We start from the raw sequence: 27,792 nt of genomic DNA on the forward strand, positions 1-27,792 counted from the left end.
AGGGGTACTTGAAATGGAAAATGTTAGCATACACACTGTTGTTCCTGTCTTCAAAAAACCAATTTTTGCTAGGCAGCATAGTGTAAATTCTCAGCCTTTATATCGTCTCGCCCACGCCTCAGGCTGCACTCGTTCTAAGCGGCGCTAGTGCTTCGAATTCTATTCTAGTCGCTCCTGCCTTTTTTCTGCACGTCTATGTTCGCCTCAGTGGATAGTTTGATGAACTTTGAAATTTAAAGACTAATCCCATTCCTGTATTGTTTCGCAACCTGTAAAGTAGCATTACTGCTTTTCTATTAGGTTTGACTTTTACTGTAACTCGATTCCACCGCGAAATTTTGCATCATTTCCTGCTCGTTACATTTCAAATTACCTGTAGTTTTACGTTTAGGTTTAATACACTTCGTAAAAAATTGATGTCACATTAACTGATAGAGGCAATGTAGCATCTGTGTAATATTTGTTGTGTATAAAAGTAAACAACTCGGGCGCTGACTTTGAAGGGTGCCCATGTTCATTTTATTGCTGGCAGGTTTCTCCGGTTGTTTTATCTTATCGCTGTTTTTATTGCGGCAGGTACCTACTGCATTTTCTATTTTCTTCATTACGAGTAGTGAACAGATAGGTGTATACTCATACAAGATTTGCTCGCTTGGGAACCTACACAATCGAAAGGGAAATCGTCTGGTGCGATATTTTCTACGGGCAATACTTGCGGTTATGTGGGACGATTTACTTTCATTTCATCGTTGGAGCACAAGCGGCCACAAGCTCTGGATGCATGAAGTGAAACTTGCCTCACCACAGCTTCCTTATTCATACCGGTCTGTTTTCCGGGCGAAACATTCTTATTGATACCTGTGTCTAGTGGTGCAGGTGGCGCGGTGATGGCGTAGTTGTTCTACTTTATCCTATAATAATATTCGAGATCAAGTGCTATCGGAGCTAGCAGACAAGTTCCTGCTCGTGGTCTAGCAATAAAGCTGATATTTACAATCTTCATGGTTATAAACATCTGTAATGAACTTATAAATATTCTTTCCCACAAATCAGCAAAATAACATACGGACAATTCATTCATTGTACTACCAACGGCTAGTTACTACGTGGGTAATGTGCCAACATGAAACCGGTTGGATAGGCCAATCCGCAACTGTAGTGTAGGCCACCTCTCGAATGGCAACAATATTATAGGCAGTTGCATCCACTGCGGCAGTCGTCCCGGCTACCGTGCTTCTCGTTTCATAAAATCATGACCTGCCCTCCTCAATAGTCCGCAATAGGTCAAGCTGACACGACACGTACGCAAAGTCTACAGCAGAATGTTGCCGAAGCAGTAGTGCTATGTTTGCAAAAGTGACTCAGTATATGTTTCTGACTTTAACGTTCAGTGGGGCGATATGAGTGACAATTGTTATGTTATTGTCACTCGTTTCTGTTGTGTTTTTTTTTTGACTAAAGAGCAGAATATTATAGTTCATGTGTCAGCTGGTGTCTAGACATTAGAAAACATTAGCTTTCAAAAGATATCAAAATATTCATCATGTCTGCTCCTCTGTCCGTGACATTATAAAACTTAAAAAAACATAAATATCGCGCGAACGATTTATTTTCAGTAAGTAACAGATCAATCCAAGAGGCTGTTCATTTTTTGATAACAGTGCGTTGATGGGTGGTAGTTCATTTAACTCCACCGGTAGGCTTCGGTTGCTGCAAATACTACATTGTTCTTTAGAGCTCACTCTGTATCACATTTCTTCATTCACCAGCATTTGAATATTTTAATCTGTCCATCCAGAGATGGACATACCATCTATCAGAGCTGTGGCAACACACATGAGCTGGGTACAGCTTTCATATTGATGGGAGAGATGCGGTAACGGGTGGCTGGGTGGTGGCCAATCAATCCTCGAATGTGCAAGTTGAAAATCAAGAGCTGGTTCTTCAACATAAGCATCATCAACGTGCCCAACCCTCATCTCAGAAGTACCGATCACGGCAAGGAGGAACTCTAGGCGCAGTTAGAGCCTGAATACGACCGCTGCCCAAAACATGACATCAAGATCATCATCGGGGATTTCAATGCTCAGGCCGACCATGAGGAAGAAAATTAACCGGTTATTGGAGGGCTCAGCGCCAATGTTGCAAATCAAGCGAGAAGCCAACCATATCTACTCTCACGCGAGAGAGTATGATAAGCATAGCATTCAACGCTTACGGCGCTCACTCAAGCGCAAAACAAACAGCCGCCGTTGCTATGTGCAGACATTCTACTACCTACATACTCGCGAAAGCACTTCTTTCTACTAAGCTCACTCGTGAGTCAAAAATCTCCTGAGCAATCAGTTGTCCGTGAGGCCTAGTAGCGCACTGGGATACAGATTTTTGCATTATTTTTTCTTTTCTTCTTCTTCTTCATTTCCGCCCTCGATACTACTCACGGGCAGGGATGCCACATATAATTCTGTGTTTTTTGTTGGAAAAATCTGACAATCTGTACGCCGAGAAAAAATATCTGTGCAAAAATCTGTCCAATGCAAAACAATGAGAGTGAAAGAGATAGAAAGTCATTTTGCTGACTATTTCCGTCTCTTTCACTCTCATGTAAAGGCTCAAAAATCTGTTTAATCTGTGTAATTTGGCGAAAATCTGTATTCTATGCATACAGATTCTGTACAGGCGATTTCTTTCAAATATCTGTTAAACACAGAATAATCCGTGCATGTGGCAACCCTGCTCACGGGTGGGAGTGCAAACCCTCGCGAGTAATCGGTTTCAGCGGCTCGGGCTGCAATGACGGACGGGAGCGACGATCCGTAGCTGTTAGCTAAATACACACCCACAAAAACTCGTCGCAGTGCATGAATAAATAAGAGCGAGCGCCCGAAAGGGATGCTATGCCGGTGTGTTCGTTAGAATGAGTACGCGTGTGTGTGAAACTTAGGCGACACAAGTGTTGGCTTCGCAACACTGCTCACCGCACTACCGCTGACCAACGAAATTGACCAATGACTTATCGACTTTGCCGCCTCCTTTGCTTTCTAGGACTTCATTGATGTCAAATCCTATCGAAGCACTTATGGTGACTCGTTCCACGTCCTAGTGATGGTTAAGCAAGATGTTCCCATAGTTCTCCTTTGTGAACAACACTCGGTACCGACGCCAGCCCTAGTTAAATCCGAGCGGCTGAAGCAGCCAGACGTCGTCGTAAACTACGCGCATTCACTCGAAGCCGGAAGAGGACGAGCTGAATTTGTCCGAGGACTGTTGGAATACTATCAAAACAGCCATTAGCTGTGCAGCGGACAACATCATACGACACGTAGTACGTAATCAGCGGAATGTTTGGTATGACAATGAATGTAGGAGGGTGATGAATAAGGAGAACTCTGCGTAGTGCAATACGTCAGAACATGAAAAGACATAAACAGAAAAAGATGCAGCAAACCGGAGTCTTCCGAAAGAAAAAGTACTGCCTTGGAGTAGCTGCATGCATCGTTCTTAAGAAACGCGAAGGTTCTACCAGAAACTGAACGGATCCCGCAAAGGTTTTGTTCGCGAACCGAAATGTGTCGGGATAAGAAAGGCAGTATTTTGACGGACGGTCGTGAGGCGGCCGTCCGGTGGATGCAGCACTTTGATGAACACCTGAATGACGCACAGGGGGAGAACCATGGCGGCGGGGAAAGCAATTTTGACAACGGGCTAGGGAGCCCCAACGATAGGCGTAGGCGAAGCGAAGTCCTTAGGTCATCAAGCAGCTAAAGAACGAATCGAGCGGCTAAAGAACAATAAATCGATTGGAAAAGACGGCATCGCAGCGGAGCTTATTAAATTACTGATGGTTTGAATTTGCGATACAGAACAGTTACCGGAGGAGTGGAAAGATGGGCTCATCTACCCGATCTACATGAAAGGCGATAAGTTGGATTGTGTGTTGGACATTTTCCAGTGCCCAATGCAGCCTACAAAGTGGTGTCTCAAATCATTTTCCGTCAACTATCACCAATTGCGAATACAGGATGCCAACGCACCATTTATTCATTGACTTCAAAGCTGCATTTGATACCATCGACCGAAAGGAGCTACGGACAATCATGGTCGAGAACGCTAGTCCTTTTGTTGAATATTTTGTTTTAAGTTCAAGGTGAAATAAGTCATCGTAGAATGCATGGCTTTTGAAAGTAGTTTTTTTCTTAAAATTAGGTATCTTGCCAATTATTGCACACTTCGTAGGGTTTGCACCTTTTCTCAACGGTTTGTTATGTTAAATGTAATTTAACAACAATGTTACGATTTTCCTGTACATCAACGTGATTTTTAAGCGTAATAATAAATTTTTTTACGTGTATCCCAATTTCGCCTTCACCAAACGATTTTCTTGTCAAAATTATCAAGAAAGTTGATTTGCAAAATAAGCTTTCAACGAATGGTTTTCTATGGGTTTCGGAGCGTTGATAGAAACTTACTATACTCAATAAGTGAATAAAATTAGGTCTTTATAACAGAAATTACCGATACCGATTACCGATTACCGTGTTGCTTTTAGGGGCCATCCAGATACCACGTGGACAGAAAAATGTATGCAAGGTGTTAGGGCCTTAATTCTTATGATCTGGTCTACTGGAAATTATTATCGACTGCAAGAAAGCTGATAGCTTGATTTTCGCTTGACGATTCTTCTCTGTCCAGAGTATCTTGGTCTAGAGTATCTTTATTCAGAACATCTCAGATTGACCGTCTACTTCTACGCAACACAAGACCTTTCCGACGCAATGTGATTCGCAACATTTTCTGAAAGCGAATCCTTTTGGAAATAGGTTGTCCATGGAAGCCCTTTTTTGGCGAGCCGCATTTGATTTTGAGGTAAAATGCAATCATTTGGTGCAAGCGCGACCTAAGTGATAAATCAGTCATGTGACTGATGAATATTCGTGGATTCTTCCGTTACCTTTATCATTTCCCAAAGAAGGCAAGAGTCATAAAAAAATAACATATTTTGTTTATTATTGCATTACATCAAATGTCAGGCTAGACAATCAACAACTGTGTACTAACGCAGGCTTAATCTTTTCAACAAGATTTATGCCAGATACGTGTTCTCTTAATGCTTGATTCATGTGTTTACGTGAACATATGCCTCATCACAATATAAAACTTTATTTGAACTTAAAAACAATCACTGATCAATGGCTAATGCTAATGTGGATAATTAATTCTATATTGCTGTTTCTAATTTCTATTGCATAAAAAAACTTGTCCACGTGGACATTTTCCGTACCCCCTCCCTGCCTTCCGTGGACAAGCGTGGACAAGCGTGGACATTTTCATAACCCCCCCCCCCCCCCACCCTCTAAGCTGTCCACGTGGTATATGGATGGCCCTTTAGTTTATCAACGGAAGCGGTAGGAGCCGTAGTTACCCGCCGGTCCGGCAGAACCAAGGGATGAAACCAGAGATCTCCAATGCTGACGGTTAACCGCCATGGCTTTTAGCTGTCGCCAGGACAGGTTCTCGTTTACAGCCCAGATGTCGTTGGCTAAGCTGCGTCGTCGTGAGCCTCTGGGTCTGCCTCTTCTACGCTGTCCTGGTGGATTTCAGTCAAGTGCTTCTCCGCAGACCTCGTTCGCTCCTTTCCTCAAGGTTTAACCGATTCACTTCCACATGCGTTCACGAATTTCTGTGGCTATCGGCCGTTGATGACACCGACGATGGAGTTCCTCATTGGATATCCAGTTGTTAGGCCACCAGGCACGAATGATATATCGCGGGCACCGGTTAATAACCTGCATTTTTGGCGTTGTCTCCGCTGAGACGCACCACGTTTCAAATTTAACGTTTGAATTAAAGATTCGTGCTTTCGTACGTAGAGTGATCTGGTTTGAGCGCCAAATATTTCGCAGACCTGTAAAGGCACCCCTGGCCTTCCTGATCCGTGTGGCTATATCAGTCTTGGTACCACCGTCGGGCGTTGTCTGGCTACTAAGCTATTGAAAGGCGTCTATCTGCTCAACTTGTTGCCCCGCTTCTGTGAAGTTGGTGGAATTGTCAGTGTTCGCTACCATAGACTTAGTTTTTGCTACATTAACGTTGAGACATGCTGCCTGAGAGTTCTCGGAGAGGTCATCTAACTTGCTCTGCATATTGTTTCGGTGTTGTGCGAGCAAGACAATGTCGCTGGCTAGGTCGAGGTCATTTAGCTGCTCCATCGTTAGAGGATTTCAAGGCAATCCTCGATTTGGTTTATTGTCAATTGCTCAAACTAATATCTCATCCATAACGATGAGAAACAGAAGCGGTGATAAAATGCAGCCCTGTCTCACGCCAGCAGTAACCCTCGGGTCGGACAACTGATCCTCGATGAGGTGGACCCCAAATGTTTTCGTGGTTGAGACGGTCGTACTAACACCGGCAGAAGAAAGTCCTGGAATTGGTTGATCTGCTTCAATTCCAATTTGCTTGTGATATGGTCAACACATGATCGGCCAGCACGGAATTCGGCTTGCTGCCGCCGGAGAGTAGCGCCTTTTGTATCCGATTGAGAATTACCTTACAGAGTACTTCGAGAGTAATACAGAGCAACGTGATGCCACGCCAGTTACCGCATTCAGTTAGGTCTCCTTTCTTAGGAACTTTGATCAATATGCCCTGCATCCAGTCCACCGGAAAAGTTGCGGTTTCCCATATGTTGCTGAACTGTAGGCGTCATACGCTGCTGGTTTTGTTGGTCTCTGACATTTAAAACTCGGAAGAGTGGTTCAAAATGTTCAGTCCATCGCTTAAACTGTTTTGTACGGTCAGTCAGTAGCTGATCAGCTCTGTCCTTTAGCGGCATTGTATTCATCCTGGCACCACTAGGCGGCGAACAATATCGTACAACAAACAGATATCGACATTGGCGATAGGATAGATGCTAAGGTAATCCTAATCTTTGTCCACAAGTAAAACTTACTTCTTGGCAATACTGCCAATTTAATAATGAGGAAAAATCAAAACAAAAGCTGTGCAACAATTCCCAAGCAACCAAAAGTTCGAATTTCACTTAAGGAACAAACGAATTTGGTTTTTTTCCGGCTGGACAGTCAATTGGCAAATCAAAACGACACTTTATTTTTTCTATGCCCGACGTTTCGATGTATTTGACATCTTTTTCAAGGGGTTAGAACCACATATCGTCTTTTGTCTGGTGGCTTCTGTTGAAGGCTTAAACTAGTCACATCTACTTGCAATACTAGCATTAACCGAGTGTATCTGAACGAAATTTTGGCGGATCGTTTAAACATACACCCTGGCTGAATCGGCACACTGCTTGGCTATGTATAGCCAATAGCTAAGATAGCCAAGCAGTGTGCCGATTCAGCCAGGGTGTATGTTTAAACGATCCGCCAAAATTTCGTTCAGATACACTCGGTTAATGCTAGTATTGCAAGTAGATGTGACTAGTTTAAGCCTTCAACAGAAGCCACCAGACAAAAGACGATATGTGGTTCTAACCCCTTGAAAAAGATGTCAAATACATCGAAACGTCGGGCATAGAAAAAATAAAGTGTCGTTTTGCTTTGCCAATTGACTGTCCAGCCGGAAAAAAACCAAATTCGTGAATCTTCAACAGTCGATAGCTCCAAGTTTATTAAGGAACAAACTTGAAAGTTCATATTTGGTTCAAATTTAGTTCCGCAGAACTTTCTTGCTGAACAACCAGACACTACATTTATAAACCGAATTTCATTCTCATTAAAGTACCGTTAATATCTGTAGCAACTTGAAAGTCCAACACGCAGCATGAAAGTTCAACATACAACTTGAACGTAACTTAGAGTTCGGGTAATGGTGTCTAAGGGAGGTTAACAAGCTTTATGTCTATGGAGGTATAGCTTGCTAAGCAGCTTTACCTGTAATTAACCGAACTTCAATGTTGCCTTAAGTTCGCTGCATAGAGCGCTAAGCAGCTTCTGAAGAAATTTTGGCAAAAGTTTATAAAACAGCACTTGTTGTAGTTCTATTTTTATACTTTTCCATTTTCTACCTCCGCCTCCTCCTAACTTTTGTAAAGTCGGTTCATGCGATTAAGATAGACCGTTTAAAAAAAGCCTAACTAACACCGACCGCTACTGGATTTGAATCCGAGCGTTCCTCGTTGCATGCCTATCCTGATGCATTGCGCCATCTCTGACGCCACTAGTGACATGAATTTTGCCGATGAGTTGTTCTTAAGTGTAAGTTCGTTTCGGGGCTGTGATAAATGAGAAATTAGCACATCGAGTAAAAACGATGCAAATCGCATATTCCAGCAACGGAGCAGTGGTATGCGTCTAAGTTACCGAAAAGAAGTACTCGAGTTCTCAAATCCCCGAGGTTTATGTTGGTGGTGTGTGGTAAGTTACAATAAATTAATATTTATAAAAAACAGTCGATTATTAACCGAAATTAAATACCTTAGTTAATGAGAAATGTCATGAATCTGCAAAACAGGAAGAAGTGGGAAAATATTCCCCCAATCTTTTTTATTTTGAAAATTATTGGAGTTTCTTTTTGGGCTGAACAGTGTTCTATATAGCGACTTAAGTGAACTTTTTACGAACTTTCTAGTTCTGATAGAAGTTGCTTTGTATTCTCTTCGAAGTTTAAACATCAAATACGAACTTGAAAGTACGGTTAATTACTTAAAAATGAAGTTGAATAGAGTTCTATTTATGATCATTTCGTTGGCTGATTAAGCCAAAAATCCCCTTTTATCGGAACTTTTGGTTACTTGGGTTGGGTATGAGGTGCGCAATAATAAGATTTGAAGGTTATTTTGGTGTGCAATAATTGAGTTCAGAGTTGCAATGCAAAAAACGTGTTTTGCACGGATTTTGTAAGGAATGTCACAAAGATGGTTACAGGAACCTATTTTATCTTAGTCTATCGGTATAGCAAGCAGTTTTGCCGAAAAAATCTGCTTTCATTCGTTCAAAATCAACAAATTACTGTAGACGAGTGCTTAACTGTGCAACAATTGGCAATATACCTTAGGTATTATTATTTTGATTAAAAATTTAGGTTTTAGAAGGAAATTGTATACAACCATCTACCTCGTACGTGATATAACATGGTAGTCAGGAAGGATAACAATCATTTTAGGTGTTCGGTCTCTCAAATCGCTTGCAGTTACACCGCATCTACGCAGGTATATGGCCAAATATCATGGTTTATTATGCGCCATGGTCGGCGGTGAGCTTGATTTTATGTCCAAATGCACACACTGTTGGCAATGTAAAACGGTACAGGCCACAAAAAAGAGAAAGAGCTGTATGGTTACCTCGTTTTCTATTTTTGCCGCAGTCGGAGAGCCCGAAAAGCAGCAGAAGGAGGATCATAATTCGGCAGTTCGCGCGAGGTTAGGCTTTCAATTATTGTTATTGACTGGAGGGTTTTGTAGCCATTCTGGTTCGTGTAGCGTGTAGCAAACCATTGCGCTGGCCGGCCGCTTGAGACGACACATGTTATTGAGTTGTTTGCATTGAAAGCGTGGTGAATGGTTTGCCTTTTAGTGAAATTACTATTAAAGTTCATTGTTTTACGATGTAGATTTAACTGCACTTAATTATTAACTTAATTTAACATGCACGACTAAAAATAAAAGAAAATCGCTATTTTTATTTCAGATTTCGATTACATACTTTATTTATTTTGATATTAGTTTTGTAATAAACTCGTCATAATAAAGTGCCGCTCATGTAAAAACACGAATTACAAACTGAAAGTTTAATTCCATTTTGTCTTATAATAGCTCTCCAATTTTTTTATCATTTCGTAATTGTTAAACAATGACTGCATCTTGAATAATGGCATTCTCAAAATTTTCTTGTAGGCTCAATCGTGCATCGTTTTGTCCCCATATTTATGATTTTTGGGCTATAGATGTGTCATAAAAATACATCAGAAACTTATTGTTTAAGCGTGAATAGCACACAATTCAGGTAACGGATACTAGTTTGTTCAATGAAACATATAAATTGTCGGATTATTACTGTGTTGCTTCATATGAAAGCTTGTACATGGTTTTCTCAACAGCCTAATGTCAGCAGCTATTGTCGTCGTTCCGTGAATCACGAGTGCCAGCTAGCGGCTCGCAAGGAGATGCTAAGTGATACTAATTCGAAAATGAGACAGCAATTAATTATGCAATCCCAAAGCAGCGAAACACAAACAGCTGTTAAGCGAATGAAACGGAAAGTGAGGAAAAAATAGAAGCAAATTGTGGCACTGACTGCTAAAGGATGACATCGGCAGTGACATACGACGGGTCCGCCGATACTATGTTTGTGTATAGCCTGCGATAATCATCACCGCTTGTTGAGCTTTTCTTCGTGGTGTTACCTTATGGCCTGGGCTTGGAGACGAAGATGGACTGCGCACAGCTGGTGGACTCCGGCCGGTGACGGTATTAAACGGTGCGGTTCAGCCTCCCAGCCAACGTTCTATTATGTCATTCCGACTGATAGCATGTCGATAGCATATTGATGCAGATGTATTTGCATATTGCGGTTGCAAGTGGAATACCGCCGATCGGATGTGTGTCAATAATACCGTAAAATAGGATGGATTTGATCGATAATTACCCGCGCTATAGGATAAAACTAACATTAAAATTTATCGCATGTACTATCGACAAATTATAATGAACGGTTTATGTTCATTAACTACAGATTTGAAGTTGATGTATTATAGTACGAGTTTCACACATTAAACTTCAAAATATGTACAATAAAACTCTGCCGTACGGTAAGCAACATTGAATAAGTTTTGACCTAGTGTTAAACCATGCTAATGTTTGAACTTTGAATAAGTTGCGTTGTAATATTGACCTAAAACATAAATTTGTACGCGTGTTGAATTTTTTATGTATCTAACCCAATGATGTTTAATTTGAATATTCGATGCGTGTATAGTTGACGCATTGGAATGCGAACTTTATTGGTGCGATTTTAATGGTGGTTGAAGATTTAATGGCCATGTTTGACATTCAACAATGATATGGAATAATTTGGAGTATTCGAAACTTGCAAAAACATTAAATTTCATGTAACGGGTGGCTGGGGGCTTTGCAGCCGCAAGGTTACCGAGTCTGCTTTTTGACAAGCGAATGGTCGTGGGTTCGAATCTTTGTAGAATCAGGCCATTCGATGTCAAAGTGACTTTAGCATGGGTTTATTCTCTGGCCCCTCATCACCCTTCCTTCATGCTGAGTTCTACATTATCCCGAAGACGCTTCTTATGGTTAGTATACTGGTATGAGGACCTATTGAAGTGATGGTTTTGAACCTCATGAGAACTCACTACTGCTAACTATAACGAGGCGAAACTGGTTTGGTATAGTAGGACATGCATCGAAGCAAGGGTAAAACCCTCATCACATAAGCACGCATAAAAAAATATAAGCTTATCGTTTACGCAATAACGATAAAGCACAGAAATGCAGTGCAGAATACAGCATACACCCGGCCAACATTTCAATAGATCAATAATGTTGTGGTCAAAATGATAAGCCCATATAAAAAAAAACGGGTGGCAACTAAAATTTTGGAATTTATTTCGCAAGCTGTCAAAAAAGACAAGGATATTTGAAAAAGATCTGATTTACTCGACCCCCCGGCACGTTGCCATTTTTCTGTGACTGTAACTGAAACGTCAAAAACACTGGGCGGGAAATCACTTCATAGAAAATCAATGCGACGGCCATTGTTGTTTGGGGTACAATAGTGAGGGGTCCAACTTAATGGGGGTACTGTCAAACTCTGTAGACCAAGATAGCGATGTCGAGGAGGTGGATTTACTGAAATTAAAGATACATTGTCCATTGTTGAAAAAAAATAGTGGACATTTCTAAACGGTCCCTAATCGGCTGTTCGGCGAAGCTTCCGTTTGATGTCGGAACAGGAGCGTTGTACGGCCGTCCCGTCCACTTTGCGAATGCATCTCTTGATTGTACCATTCAACTGTTTATAATTCGTGGCTCTCCAGTTATTTTTGTACACCAAGGAGCTCAAAATCTCGAAGAAATCTTCGATTGGGCGACACTGAGGCAGATTTCTCGCTCGTACTGTGGTTTATGGGTACAAATGGGATCGAATGAGTATTCGGGAACGATTGCATTGTTTGGCGTAATGCGATGATGCGATCTGGTCGAGCCACCTTGCACGTTAGGCTCCTTGTTCCTGGTACCGGAGAGGTTGTTGAAGAGAACCGTTTTCGCCGCACTTTCGTCCGACATGCTTGCGACGTGTTCGGCCCATCGTCTGCTGACTTTCGCGAGATGTACGATGGAAATCTATCCAAACAGTGTCTGTAGCTCGTGTTTCATACGCCTCCGCCACGCTCCGCTTTTAGTTTGTACTCCGCCAAATATCGTCTGTAGTTCCTTCTGCTCGAACATAACAAGGGCGCATATTTCCTTTGTGAGTAAGGCTTGTTCGCGACAAAATTTGGACACCCCTAAACACACAGCTTCGGAAATACATTAACAATGAGTGAAATATTTTGCAGAGCATAATAGGATCTTTGCCCTAGCCCCGTAATTTACCTGTACTCTAACAACCGGCTTCAAAGTCTGTCGATAAAGAAGGGTCAAGTTCTGAAGGACGTTTATACCCATGGTTTCGCTTATATTACAAGCGCTCAACGGAAAATGGCGTCGAAAGAAGAGCAGGTGCGAAAAGCAATTGTGTGCGGTCGCAATGAAAATCCGGATCTCTCCTTAAGAAAACTTGCCAAAGAGGTTGGATTTCCTCCAAGCACTGTTCACAGTGTTTTAAAATTGTTCGATACTCGCTTGACAACAACTAGGAAGAAGGAAAGTGGAACAAAAACGGATCTGAGGAACCACCACAAGGATGCGAAGGTAAAACAAATATTACGGAGGATACCAGATCTTTCTGTACGTACCATTGCTCGTAAAATAAAAATGTCGCCAATACTTCTAAGCAACGACAAGGCATAAAGTCTTTCAAGGTGAGGACTGTGCCAAACCGTAATGATAAGCAAAATACGACGGCCAAAACACGCGCTCGTAAGCTTTATCGCGAATACTTAACGAAGTTTCCATGCGTTATAATGCACGATGGAACGTATGTTCTAGAAGACTTTAAACAGCTTCCTGATATGTCTTTTTACACTGCCATGAAACGGAATGGATAGGACAAAGAAGAAAGCCAAGTTCCCTAAAAAATATTTAGTATGGGAGGTCATATGCAGCTGTGGTCGAGCAAGCAAAAGTTACATCACTACGGGAACGGTAAACAAGGAAATATACCGTGAAGAATGCCTGCAGAAACGATTGTTACCGTTCCTACACAGCCATGATGTACCCTCGCTGTCTTGACCTGATTTGGCATCCTGTCACTACGCCAAAGATGTTTTGGAATGGTATGATGCTAATGGACTCCATAATGTACCGAAGGAGGCGAGTTAGGCCCAGAGTTATCAGCTTCGTAGGGCGGCGCATGTTTCTTAATCGTAGCAAAATACGTCGGATTTCCCGCTTGAACACAGCACAGCAGTACAGCACTTCTTATGAACTTAATTCCTTCATCGAGGACTCTTAATCTGCGTTGCTTTAACGCACCACACTCAGAAGCGTATCTTCACTGAGGATGCCCATCTTCGTGAGACAGTATTTACTCGGGAAGTGTCCTGTAAGGAATCCTGACATTATGCTTAGTTTTTCTTTTATTTAAACTGGTAACTGGTTTGCCGTGGTAAGAAAAACTAATTATAATACACTTTTTTGATTGCCGTAGTCCAGATGCGGCAAACCAATTTTCCTTTATAGTATTGATTTCCCACTCTTCGAATTCCATTTTCAAGACACTTGATGAGACCCCGCAAAATGGTTCTGAACCAATAAAGTTAGTGGATGACTCTTTTCTTGCTAATGTGTCAGCTTTCTCGTTTTCTTCTACACCGGAGTGTGCTGAAACCCAGTACAAATTTATTAATCCCCTATGGATCCCCTTACTAGTGTCACCGGTCGCGCGGTCACCACCTGTCCTAAATCACGAATTTATCTATCACTCCTAATTCGTCGACGTCAACGGTTACCATCCATGGGAGGCGCGCGTTTGTCTCCTTTGGGCCTCTTCTTTTCATGTATTTAGTCTTACGCGCATTTATGTTTAGCCCAATCCTCCTAGATGCCGCTTTCAGTCTGGCCTCCGCGGTCCCGCATCCATCCAGAAAAAATCTGGTCACTTTAGCTATGAAGCTGTAAAACCTGAAAACAATAACGCAGGATAACGCAAAACGAAATAGGCGTAAAAATGGAAGCTAGGACTGGAAATTACGAACAAACATTTTCAATTCAATACAATTCTGGAATCTCCCGGGTTTGGTTTGGTCAAAAGATTCACTGCTGCGCATAGTTCACTTCGACGAAATTAAATACGAGAAAGTTTATGGTCATATCATAGCAGGGGGATCTATCGGTAAGGAATTGTGAAAATCACATGTGACGGGGCAGGCAGGTGACCATAATTTTCAATGCCGCTCTTGCTATTTTTTTTACCGATTTGCTGCACTTGCCTGTATATGTAGCTTCCGAAAAGTTTCTTAGTTTGTTTTATTTAGGCTAAAAAGCAGATAAATGCATTATCGGGATCAAAACAATACAAACGACAATTGCGCTGCGTGTTTGGGTTTGAGTTTCTGTCAACTGCAGCAGAGTTGTGAGTCCCCTGGCTCGAAATCAATCATAAGCCGTTTGGTCCGTGACAGTACAAACGTCATGGACCAAAAACCATCTGCACGCCATGGATCAAAAACGCACACTTGTAAGGAATTTGACAGCAATAGATCCCCCCTGTATCATACCGACAAACATCTTGATGGGAGGCTGTATCAAAACCTGGTTGTCAAAAATGATCGAATGATCGTTTGCCTTCGCGGTTACTTTTGTCAGCACTGCACAATAATGTTGTTAAATCTCTGTAAAAACCTTAAACTCAGGTGTGAAAAATTAACATCAATTTTGATTTGAGGTAATTGTTTTGTTTTCGCTGACGTTCGCGTCCCACCTGTCACAACTAATTTTTGTTTATGTTAATAATGGTGTAACAAGAAAAGTAAAAAGTTGGATATAATCTAAGACTCCATTATTAAAAAGACTGGCATCTCTGTTATTTTTTCCACATAAACTTCATGCGTCACCATCAGCGACGCTTCTTTTAGTGAAGGTGGTAGATTTGGTATGAGTGTTAGTAAGCTCTCCAAAATTCTGCTTTGGTGTTTGTTCGACTATGCTGGCATTACTGTATGAATATTAGCCCTCACTCATACAAGTGCAGCTAGGGACCACCTTGGCATGCCAAGCAAGCTACCGTCAGTGTCTCCCAAATATTGGCAAAGCTGCCAGTCTACTTATTATAGGGGTCTTCGACCTCTGTTATTTTATGTTACTTCATCCTAGGGGCCCAAATCACCCCTAACTACTCTACCATACATGTATTTACTACTAACTGTATTCACTTGTGTTTCTCGAGAATGGTTAAACTGGTTTAAAAGAAATTACTGCCGTTTGACAACCATTTATTTGATCACTATTGAATATCTTACTGATCGAACGTCACAAAAAATTTTGCAATGTAATTGTTCTGTATTCTTCGAAATGCCGTTTAAAAAAATAAAATAAAAATGCAGCTCTTGCCTCTACTTTCTAGAAGTTGAATTACTGCTTGCACCCTAATCCATAATCTTGCTGCATCCATAAGCATTCACTTCCGCCTTTTCCAATGCCAACGAATGCTGGCGGTTAAACCTATCGGCCGCGCTAGTCGAAGAGGAAATAATTAAACGTTGCGTACTGTATGTTCGGGTACTAACCGTGGATAAAAACGAGTCGATCGTAGCTGCTACTTGCTGAAGCGTTTTATTTAGATCTCTCTTTTCTCCCGTGGTCGCGTGACGCAAGCAAATCTGATACGATTGCAATTATACGCTATGGCGCCCGTTTTTGATCGTCAGCAATGCTGCAGCAATTACGCTGTATAGATTGCTGCTGATGGTGGTCAAGTTCGAGGTTGTCTCGCTGCGATTGTTTTGCCAGCCGAAATCGACACCGATAATGGCAAATTAGGAGGGAGATACAGTTGCACATAGCGCCAACGTGCGGTGCGTCAGTTAATGGGATTTCGACAGATTTGCCGCCAAATTTATCTACTTTGAATGTATACATGAAAAGTCAATTAAGCCATATGATCGAATGTGTTGTTGCTGCTAATGAGCTGTAAGTGATTTATTCCGTGCTTCTCTGAAATTAATCAACCAAAAGTGATGCGTTTGATTCGGTGTTGTCATTTAATTTTTTATGGGGTTTGGCAGAAAAACTTCTATCTTTTGATTTTTTTGATCTTTTGAGTTTTGGACTGAGAGATACCATCAGAATTAATAGGATCGTAGCATAACAATGATACAACCATCGTGTCTGCGAAGCCTAAGAGTTGGCAACTTTTGCCGAAGACCGTCCCTCTCGTTTCAACGCCCGCACGCCGGATCACAACTTCAATTGCGATGTTAAATAACATACAGGACCGTCCACCTCCAACCGCCCCCCCCTTGATGAAACTCTCAACCGATGCGTGTCGAAAGTGCTTCTGAAACACGCACTTAGCACACCACTCGTTCCAGTTTGTCCGGAAAATCGTTCTCGTGCAATATACGCCGTAGCTGCTCCCACTCGACTCTATCGTATGCTGCCTTGAAATCCACGAAAATACGATGTTCTTCCGATATTTCTGGAGTGAAAATTTGATCCGCAGTGTTTCAAAGGTACCGAATTTAGCAATGTAACGTTTCGGTTTTTTGTCTTGCTTATCTATTTCGTAAGTCGTAATGATATCTTCTTTCGTGCCTGTGCCACTAAGCAAAACTGATTGCCCAGGAACACTACCAACCCATACCAGAAAGTTATAATATACCTACAAATAAATTTATACATTTTTCGCTCAGTAAAGTAAATAAATTATCCACTCTCTCAATCAATCAACTGAGATAGATATTCGGAAGATTTTTTTAAGACAATGTTAAAAAAAAAATTCCCTTCAAATTTTGGATTCAAATTTAGTCTTTTAGTTCAAGATATATATGATATAAGATATATATTTGTGAAATAACTTTTGTAACACCATGGCTTAACAATGCTTCTGGTTTTTCAAGTTCATGTAAAGCATTGCGGATCAAGTTGCAAACAAAGGCATGAATGAGTTTTTTTTGTGAACCAACTCTTACAACGTTGCGTCTTATCTCAATACTATTATGCAATTAGGCATCCACAATAAATTCAACTGCAGCCTATTTTTTAAAAAAATTTCGGCCGGTGGTGTGTCTTTTTGGGGTGCATCACGCTGAAGCAACAATAAGTTCAACGAAAACAGTAATGGTCGTGTGATTCCGATTGCTATTTATACGACCGGTATGGTAGCTTATGGCCCGGCGCACCGGTGGTAAGCTGTTACTCTATGGTAAGATTTTAAAATTCATTAGCGGAAAGCTTTCACTCAGTTTGCCGGAGAGCAGTAAACGACGGGCTGCCGATGCAGCGTGTTCAACGCATACAGGATCGTGTTTCTTCCGCCGTGCGAATTTTTTCAATGATGAGCTTCATGATGTAATTTGAACTGTGGATTCAGTTTAAGCTAGTTACGACAATTGGACTAAATTGTTGCGGCTCTTACTGGATTTGGATTCGTAATCTTTACTTGGTGATACTCAGCAGCTCATACGTTTACAGATTTTGGTGCAAATGCATGTATGCTGATTAATTGGTAAAATTTCATGAATATCGATGGGTTTTTGATCATTTTTCAAACCCTAATAATTTTGAATGTCATTGAGTTTTTTTTTTGCTCGAAATTGACAGATGATCGCTTCAATAGCGAAGTATTCTAGAAATATACAGCTATTGGATGATTGTTGATTCCGTTACTTGTAACACCAGGGCACATTGGTTCGGCTGAAATATGCTAGACTAGCTCATCAGCTTTATTATACACATTCTTATTAAAGATTCTAGTCACTTTTGCTGATTTGAAAGGAGCAGAATGTGTTTCGTCCTATATACAGTATGGATTTCGTATAAGTTAGGAAGGTAACATATTTTGTGCTGGGCAAGTCAACAGATGCTAAAGTGCAGTGGTTTGAATGCTCGAAATCGTGAACTCTTTTAATAGTGATTATATTAATATAGTATATTTGGGAGAATGTTTGTATATTAATAGACGCAACGGTTTATTATTAGTTTTAGTTCGGAACTCAAACACAGGCGGCACTGCATAGCAAACTTTTATGTTTTATGATATAGAGCTGTGTTTTTTCGGAAAAGTTGTAGGTAATCTTATTACAAAAATATTTTCTGGAGCTATCATTTTCCTAAGTATCACAGTTTTTAAGATATTAGGCATCATTTATGAAAGATCCTTAAAAATCAATTTTATCAGTATATATTTAAAAATATGCAATTTAGACAACAACAATGCTTTACAGATATGTGAATAGTATAAAGATACACCATTTTGTAGAAGATTGCGAGCGTGTATTTTCTTCTCAGACCTAGTTATTGACAAATGTAGTGTAAAAACGGCACATTTTGTACCTCTATAGGCTGGAAAGATACAAAATGTAGCAGCTGAAATATAAACTGAAAGTATGTTTAACATGGATCTTAAATTGTGTTGAGACATTTTTCTCTTTAAGTATCTTCATGGATTAATTGGCATTCATGTCGTTATTCAGTCTATTGGATTCGCAGTAGACTAATTAGAAAAGTAAAATAGTGTTATTTGTTATTACATTATAGTTAAATGAACCATATAATTAGAAATGAATGATGTTCATGAGCAAAAAAATACGTAAAATCTTAATTATAAATGCCATCACTGTTGTTATTAATCAGCTTTAATTATGCAGCACTGCAATGCCATTCGCCGACGTGTCTCGCGATGTCCTTTAGCCACTAACAACTAGGATCGGACGATACGAGAAGCCGATGAAGTAAATTTATGTTTATAGCCATCCTTGAAAATTGTCCGCTCTATATCTATTGAGATAGTATTCAGTAAATCATGACAATTAATTTTCTGTAGTAAGATTTAACATTACATGAGAATTGTAAACATTGCTACAGATAATTAATTGTTTCATTTAGTTAATGCCATTGCTCACCTAATTTGACAAATGTTTCTCATAGCATTTTTTCTAAGCTTTCCAATGGTGGTCCTAAAATAGAAATTGGTTGGGGCGATCAATGCGAAAATTTCGATTTATTGACAAAATCCAATATGCTGCCCAAATCCAAGATGGCCGTCATTTTTTTCGCTTCATTTAAAAGTCCTATCCTTCCTCTTTAAAAAACTTTGTCGTTTAGTTTATTTCATAGCAAATTTTGGAAATATCAATAATTATATGAAAATTGTGAACCTTGTTACAGATAACTAATTGTTTCATTTAGTTAATGCTAATGCACACTTAATTTTATGAATGTTTCTCGTAGCATTTTTTCTCAGCTTTCCAATGGTGGTCTTACAATGAAAATTGGTTGGGGGGCTCATGGTGAAAGCGGTGATTTTTTGATAAAATCCAATATTGCGACTAATCCAAATCCAATTTTTTTACCATTTTCAAGCAATCAAGTACAAAAGTTCCAAGCAATCAAGTATTTGAAGACCTCGTATCAGAAGTGGTCGCGTTTCAACCAGAATTACTCATCTGTAGAACATTGTTGTTGTCTAAATTGTATAGTTTAAAAATGGGTAAGACGGGGCAAAGAGTGTCACTTAAGCTCAAACTGTGCTAGATTAAAAAATATCAGTATTTTCACCGCAATGCGTTATGTACATAACATTTTAGGATATTTTCTTAACAATCTTGGAAATATTGAGCATTAGAAAATGTTTTTGACGTAGGACTACACTCAAGTACTTTTTTTACACGGTTTGTTTTTTCGATTATAAAAAACGGGCCCATTCATTTATTTCTCAATAATTCTCAATACATTTGGGACCGGCCCGACATTCGTCACGTAGTTTGTACATGGTCCCTAAGTTGCACCGTTGTTGAGTAATCGAAAAAAAAACAAACCGTAAAAAAAGACTTGAGTGTACGTCAGAAAATCGAAAAATTCAAGCGTCACGAAAAATGTAAGATTTTGAGCGCTAATAGCTTAGCGGTTTCTAGATCGATGTTAAATATTTTTACGCCAATCGATAGGAAAATCTTCTACGCATCCACACCAATAATGAAACCTATTGATTTCAAAGTACGTACTACTGAAAAATCCCAAATAATGAAGCATTGTCCAACTGGAAATCCTCGCTTCGTGATTGGTTGGAAGATTCTTTACGATGATCTAAACCTATATCAATTTGATATCTGTGCTTGGCCTGTAAGTCAAATCAAATGACAAAACTTCCTCGTCTGAACAAGATTTCTTAACATAGCGATTAAACCTAGGCTTTGACAAGCGAGTGGTCGTGGGTTCGAATCTTAGTAGAATCAAGCCATTCTCGATGTCAAGTGACTTTAGCATGGGTTTATTCTCAGGCCCCTCCATGTACCTTTCCTTCGTGCTGAATTCTATATTTACCCTCTGAAGCCTCTTAACAGTGCAAATGTCCCTCCTATAGTTAAGTGTACTGGTCAGAGGTACGAATGAGTCCTCGCCAGGGACGGCTATAATATGGGATAGTGCTGGCAGCGAGGAATAAGTGGGTAAAGTAGATTAAGCTTTGAAGGAAGGGTAAACCCCAATACACGCAAGCACGCATAAAATTTAATAAGCATATCGCTCACTCAATAGCGATTATAGCAAAAAGAAATGCAGTGCAGGTCATACAGCAAACACCCGGGCGATATTACAATAGATCAACTATACTGGTCGCAGTAATGAGTCCACACATGGAAAAGTGCCAGAATTACTCATCTGTAGAACATTGTTGTTGTCTAAATTGTATAGTTTAAAAATGGGTAAGACGGGGCAAAGAGTGTCACTTAAGCTCAAACTGTGCTAGATTAAAAAATATCAGTATTTTCACCGCAATGCGTTATGTACATAACATTTTAGGATATTTTCTTAACAATCTTGGAAATATTGAGCATTAGAAAATGTTTTTGACGTAGGACTACACTCAAGTACTTTTTTTACACGGTTTGTTTTTTCGATTATAAAAAACGGGCCCATTCATTTATTTCTCAATAATTCTCAATACATTTGGGACCGGCCCGACATTCGTCACGTAGTTTGTACATGGTCCCTAAGTTGCACCGTTGTTGAGTAATCGAAAAAAAAACAAACCGTAAAAAAAGACTTGAGTGTACGTCAGAAAATCGAAAAATTCAAGCGTCACGAAAAATGTAAGATTTTGAGCGCTAATAGCTTAGCGGTTTCTAGATCGATGTTAAATATTTTTACGCCAATCGATAGGAAAATCTTCTACGCATCCACACCAATAATGAAACCTATTGATTTCAAAGTACGTACTACTGAAAAATCCCAAATAATGAAGCATTGTCCAACTGGAAATCCTCGCTTCGTGATTGGTTGGAAGATTCTTTACGATGATCTAAACCTATATCAATTTGATATCTGTGCTTGGCCTGTAAGTCAAATCAAATGACAAAACTTCCTCGTCTGAACAAGATTTCTTAACATAGCGATTAAACCTAGGCTTTGACAAGCGAGTGGTCGTGGGTTCGAATCTTAGTAGAATCAAGCCATTCTCGATGTCAAGTGACTTTAGCATGGGTTTATTCTCAGGCCCCTCCATGTACCTTTCCTTCGTGCTGAATTCTATATTTACCCTCTGAAGCCTCTTAACAGTGCAAATGTCCCTCCTATAGTTAAGTGTACTGGTCAGAGGTACGAATGAGTCCTCGCCAGGGACGGCTATAATATGGGATAGTGCTGGCAGCGAGGAATAAGTGGGTAAAGTAGATTAAGCTTTGAAGGAAGGGTAAACCCCAATACACGCAAGCACGCATAAAATTTAATAAGCATATCGCTCACTCAATAGCGATTATAGCAAAAAGAAATGCAGTGCAGGTCATACAGCAAACACCCGGGCGATATTACAATAGATCAACTATACTGGTCGCAGTAATGAGTCCACACATGGAAAAAAAAAAAACTAGACTGTTTTGATGTCCTTGCTTGGGAAGTACGCCAGAAAGAGTGATAAAGCCCGCTCGTGCCGACAAATTTTATACGAACTCGATCAAAGCTAGTCCAATTTGATGTCTGTGTTAGGGAAGTGTGCCAGAAAAACGACTAAAGTCCACTGTCCCAATAAATTGCAAATTCATTATGGCGAGAGGATTAAACCTAGCCGAATTTACTATCTGTGTTGGAAAAGTGCGGTTCAGCTGTAATGTTCGGTTATAATATGATTCTGTATCGATACGCATGTTTGCCGTTGCACAAAACAATCTTTAATTTCTGTAAGGTAGCAGGAAAGCAATAGTTTGTGTTCTTGATTTTGTGAAATTGTTTCTATATGCACATAGAAATAGCTCTGAAATCTATTGAGGGTTGAACGTTTACAATGTTACTACTTTGATAAATGTTACATACAACGCATGTAGCATGTATATAAGCTGCATATAGCATGTATACATGAAGAATCGAATGCATGGATACATGCTACCATCACTGCAAAGAGATTTACGTAATCCTACGTCACCTACATATGCAGTCGTGTCTTGTACACAACCCCTCTGATTTTTTTTTTCGAGTTTTCCAAGAGCTTTGAAAAAGATCCTTTTTTCTGGTACTGGAAAAACACCGGAAAAAAGTGTGTCAAACAAAGGGGCAAAAAGTGTCACGTTCTTTTTTTTTCTTGTTGGGGACCTTGGACCACTGCGACCAGTTCTTTAATCTATTGTGGTGTGTCCTCTTTTGCTGTATGCCTTTACTTATGAACAGCTACTATGTCGTTTAGTAATTGTTATTTTAACTAAAGGCATCATCCCAACATGGTAATATGTTGAGAATAAATTGTACTACTTTCTGAGTCACGTTCTTAAATAGAATTGTTTAAATTTGTAGGATCCAGCAAAGCTATTTAAAATAGTGAAAAACAATTGTAGTTGCATATTCAAGTCAATCAGTGCATGTTTTGCAGTTTCCCGCAACGTGTATTCAATATTTTCGACACGTTGTTTTCAGCATTTTATCGCTTGGTGTATTTAGCAGCTCATTTAGTGTTCTTTTCTCAATCGTTATTATTTTATGCATACTTTTGCCATATAGGTAATCTAGATTAAACATTAGATGTTTACGTATTCAAAGCAATATTTTTCTAACTTTACATTTACACCTCTCGCCCCAGACTACTGTGACACACTGCCCCGAAGCTTGTTATTTGAACAAACATGAAAATTACTGCTTGCTTGCAAATAAATGGCCAGTAGCACACTTTTCTATGCAGTCGTTAAACCTAAATAAATAATTTATCTATAATATAGAGCAAAGACATTGAATTTTCAAATGATAACTAGTTTTCCGTTTTGATGTATCGCATAAGCGACGGTTCCAAAAAATTCAATGATTTTTAAATAGACACTCATAACTTGTTGGTTATTATTTATCCCTGGTAGAAAAAGGTACTAATAAGATGTTTGAAAGAAAAGAATTTCAAACTTGGAATAATGCCATAGGTGGACTTAAAAAACTTCATTGACACACTTTACCCCGTCCTACCCTACTGATAAAATTGATTTTTAGGGGTCTGTCATAAATGTCGCCTAATATCTCAAAAACTGTGATACTTAGAAAAATGATATCGTCTGGAAATATTTTTGTAATGAGATTATCTACAACTTTTTCGAAGAAACCATAGCTCTATATCATAAAACATAAAAGTTTGATTTTGCAGCGCTATTTGTGGTTGAGTGCCGAACTAAAACTAATGATCAACCGTTGTGTCTATTGATATACAAAAATTCGCCCAAATATAACTATTTTTTCAAATATCATTGTTAAATCACCATTAAAAGCGTTATTAAAAAAGTTCACGATTCTGAACATTCAAACCACTGTGAGATGGTTTGTAGATATGACAGAATTCACAGTACCTAGCAGAATTTAAACTTTGGATCGTAAATTGTGCGTAAGCGAAATCATTTGTGATTTTTGTACAATATCATGTATTAAGTTTTATCGCTATTCTATTACTATCGTCATTACTAGAATTGTAGGTTTGTTTGATGTAATATACACATCGTTAAATTCCATTGACTATATATATTGGATACTATAAAACCACACAATCTTTTGTTAAAGAATAATATTTCACTTTTATAAGTGTTTTCTGTCATTTAGCCATAATGCTCAGACTCAATATGAATGAAAATAATTTTCTGCTTACATGCCGACAATAATTTTTCGTTTTCAAATTTACTCTTAGGTAATACATGGAGTGCAACTGGAACCTATTCATGTGATACGAAAACGTAGCATTGATCAACCGCTGAGGATACTTCTAGTTTACGATGAATCTGTGTACCGATTAGACTCCGATAAATTCGCTCTAATCAATGTAAGTTCAACAAAATAACAGGTTTCAACCTAATGAAAGATTGCCATTTTTTCTAGGATACGATACTGCCGGAAGCCGTTCGGTTTTGGGAGCAAGCTTTGATGGTGCGACAAACTAAAGAGATTATAAGACTTAATCGCAAGTGCGAAAGTAGCCAGGTGTTCGTAAAAAACTCGCTCACCTACTGCATCGATTCATGCAAACCCGTTACGCTATGCGGAGAGGTGCAAGTGCCGGAAGACCATTTGGATGTATGTCTTACTTTGTCGCAAAGGATTTGACAGGCTCAGAACATTTATCTCTAGAAGTATACATGAAGTATTTACAGTTAGCGAGATTTATATTTTCTGCTCCTCCAGACTAGTTTGATTTTAAACCGGTTTTGATAGATAGAATATGTTAATTGTTTTAGATCGAGAGTGTTACTATTAATGTATTCACGTTTATAAGATCTGTAATTTCACCAGTTACATTTTGCATTAAAACGAACAAGGTTCGATTCTTTTCAGGTGTGCCGTGTTTGCAATTCCACTGGTCAAGATTGCCGTGAAGATGGCAGCACAATTGCAGGCAGAGGAATATCGAACGCTGATTTCGTGTTCTATGTGTCCGCACGGCAATCTGAGCGTTGCCATAAAGGGTTGACGGTAGCGTACGCCGCCCATTGCCAACAAGAAGCGGCTCTAGATCGACCTATCGCTGGCCATGCAAACCTATGCCCGGAAAGCATTAACACTAAACCACAGGAGCTGCAAACGCTGCTTTCCACTGTGAAGCATGAAATTCTCCATGCGCTCGGGTTCTCCGTAAGTTTGTATGCTTTTTTTCGAGACGACGAAGGGAATCCTCGAACTCCCAGGAAGCCAGACACTGGAAAACCATATCTGAATGAAAAGTAAATTATAATGATTCTGATTTCTGTTGGTTTTTGAGCATTGTTTGTCGGTTTTAGGCTGCAAATACACCAGTGGAGTGATCAGACCATCAGAAAAGTGACGAGAAACGATTGGGCAGTGCGTGGAGGGTACATCAATAGGACGGTTGATATGATGATCACTCCAAGGGTGGCAAAGGAGATTAGAGATCATTTTAGTTGCCAGAAACTGGAAGGAGCTGAATTGGAAGACCAGGGTGGAGAAGGCACCGCATTGACACACTGGGAGAAACGTGTGCTGGAGGTAATGTACTAAAGCAAAAAAGCTAAAAGATTTATATTATCTGCAATGGGCTTTCTTGTTTCAGAATGAGGCAATGACAGGCACACATACGCAAAGTTCAGCTTTCTCGCGAATCACTCTGGCACTGATGGAAGATTCGGGGTGGTATAGAGCCAATTACAGCATGGCTTCTCCGCTCACATGGGGCAGAGGGTTAGGCTGTAATTTTGCAATGAGAAGTTGTAAAGATTGGATCACCTCAAACAATGTCAGGTAATGCTTTGGCTTAGCGAGTAGCGTTGCAGCAGTGTGGCGCACATAGTTAGTATTGGCAACTCGCCTCACACTTGTTCTGTTAAGAACACATAAAATGATCACTCTTTCATGACAGTTGTTAATAAGTTAAACAAGTTGAACCAGTTTTAAATTTGATATCTTGCTTCTAATATTAGGACTTCTGTTATTAAAAACAATATCGATATGCAACACGAAATTATTCTACGTATTGTTTCGATTTTCGATCATTACGCTTCGGTGCGTGGATCGAATCGCATTTTGACTGTATGGCTTGTGATATTAATCTATAATAGGACAGTCTTTATTTTGTCTGGATGCTAGCGAAAGCGTTTCTAAGTGCGTTTAAGGGGTTACAGTTAGGAGACTTAAAAAGTGTATTTTTCCAGAATGTTTCTAGAGAAAACCCTTTAACTGATTAAAGTGGAAATTTGTACACCTTACAGTAGGTTTCGGCTGTATTTTAACATATTTTGTTTTTGAAAAAAAGTTATTTAAATAGCTGCTATAGTAGGAAATCTCCTGGAACTCTTCTAAAATAAGGTGTCCATACAGATTGTTGCATGGTTATTTCTGTCACTTCAACAATAAAGATTCAATCTTTTGATGTCAAAAGAAAGATTTTTGAATCCTTATTATCAATGGTATGATATTTGAACTGATGAATTTTTTAGACCCACTACCACTGTAAATTGTTAAGTACGATTTCGTGTTGATATTCATGTGCTAAGATTTGTGCAACTGCAGTTTTCTTCATCAGTTTGGAAAATATTGGTATCGTGAAGATGAGCTGGATAACGTGTGAACCTGGAGAGTTCCTTAGGTTGACGAAAGCTTCTGTGAACAGTCGACAGGATAGCAAAAATGGATGTAAATATGACCATCACGTCTCTCCACTATAACGGTGAGGCATAATCCTAGTTTATCGTCAAGGTTTGCTCTCAAAATATGTAACTCTAGATTCTGTTACTATAACAGCATATTCGGAGAGATGTTCATCGGGGTTTCTATGAGGGTAATGGAAATTCCTTTCATTTAGCACTTTACATGTTTATCAGTTTAGATAGTTAGCGAGAATTCTGTTGGATAACGTGCTGCATAATATGGAGTTTACTTTTTCATGAAAGGAATCTTAATTTAGAAGATGGTTACTGGAAGCGCTTTTGAAAACGTGTATTTCGCCTCTATTTTAAAAGTTGAGTGCCACAATTGCAATGTTTATGTTTACTGTGTTTCATGTCAGAGGTTGTCCAAGTGTTCACTGTCGTGAATTGGGATAATGTTTGCTCAGTTTAGGAGGCTTTACAAAGAGTTGATACGACCATCTAGTTTTGCTTTTATAGCCAGTCGATTAATTCAAAGTAGAAAAAATGGTCGCGTACCAGTCTTTACTGAGTGAGCTAACGTTATGACAAACAACTAAAAGCCAATAGCCAAATAAAATTAAGGAACACAAAACAATAGAGGAAAACTGGAAATCCTCTGCAGGACTACGACAGTCAAAGCGGTTTATACAGCCAGATTGTTAAAAAGCCTATCATTGTTTAGTCCAAACAACAAGCTTCGAGGTACGATGCTGGTCTGATAAGAGAGTCGTCGTATGTTCGTATATCGGCTAGGCGGTGCTGTTACATAGTAGGTTAGTAAGATTTTTGCACTAGCCCCGTCACTGTACTGTACTCTAACAGCCCGCCGCGATGTCTGACGATAAAAGAAAGACGCCCAAGGCTTTGCTTTTTTGCATAGTCTAAGTATAATAATAGGACTATTTACCGGTA

General features: G+C 39.7%; 1 protein-coding gene across 1 annotated transcript in view; it reads left to right on the top strand.

Annotated features, from left to right (window-relative positions):
- LOC128735669 (leishmanolysin-like peptidase) overlaps nt 1-27,792 on the top strand; it is a 79,439-nt gene that overhangs the window by 49,377 nt on the left and 2,270 nt on the right. Inside the window, exons 2-6 of the mRNA XM_053830186.1 lie at nt 24,432-24,563; nt 24,620-24,814; nt 25,073-25,458; nt 25,516-25,741; nt 25,806-25,993. Coding sequence (XP_053686161.1) covers nt 24,432-24,563; nt 24,620-24,814; nt 25,073-25,458; nt 25,516-25,741; nt 25,806-25,993 — 1,127 coding nt within the window. The remainder of the gene's footprint in view (nt 1-24,431; nt 24,564-24,619; nt 24,815-25,072; nt 25,459-25,515; nt 25,742-25,805; nt 25,994-27,792) is intronic.

Source organism: Sabethes cyaneus, chromosome 1, assembly GCF_943734655.1.
Source record: "Sabethes cyaneus chromosome 1, idSabCyanKW18_F2, whole genome shotgun sequence".
NCBI classification, from domain to species: Eukaryota; Metazoa; Arthropoda; class Insecta; order Diptera; family Culicidae; genus Sabethes; species Sabethes cyaneus.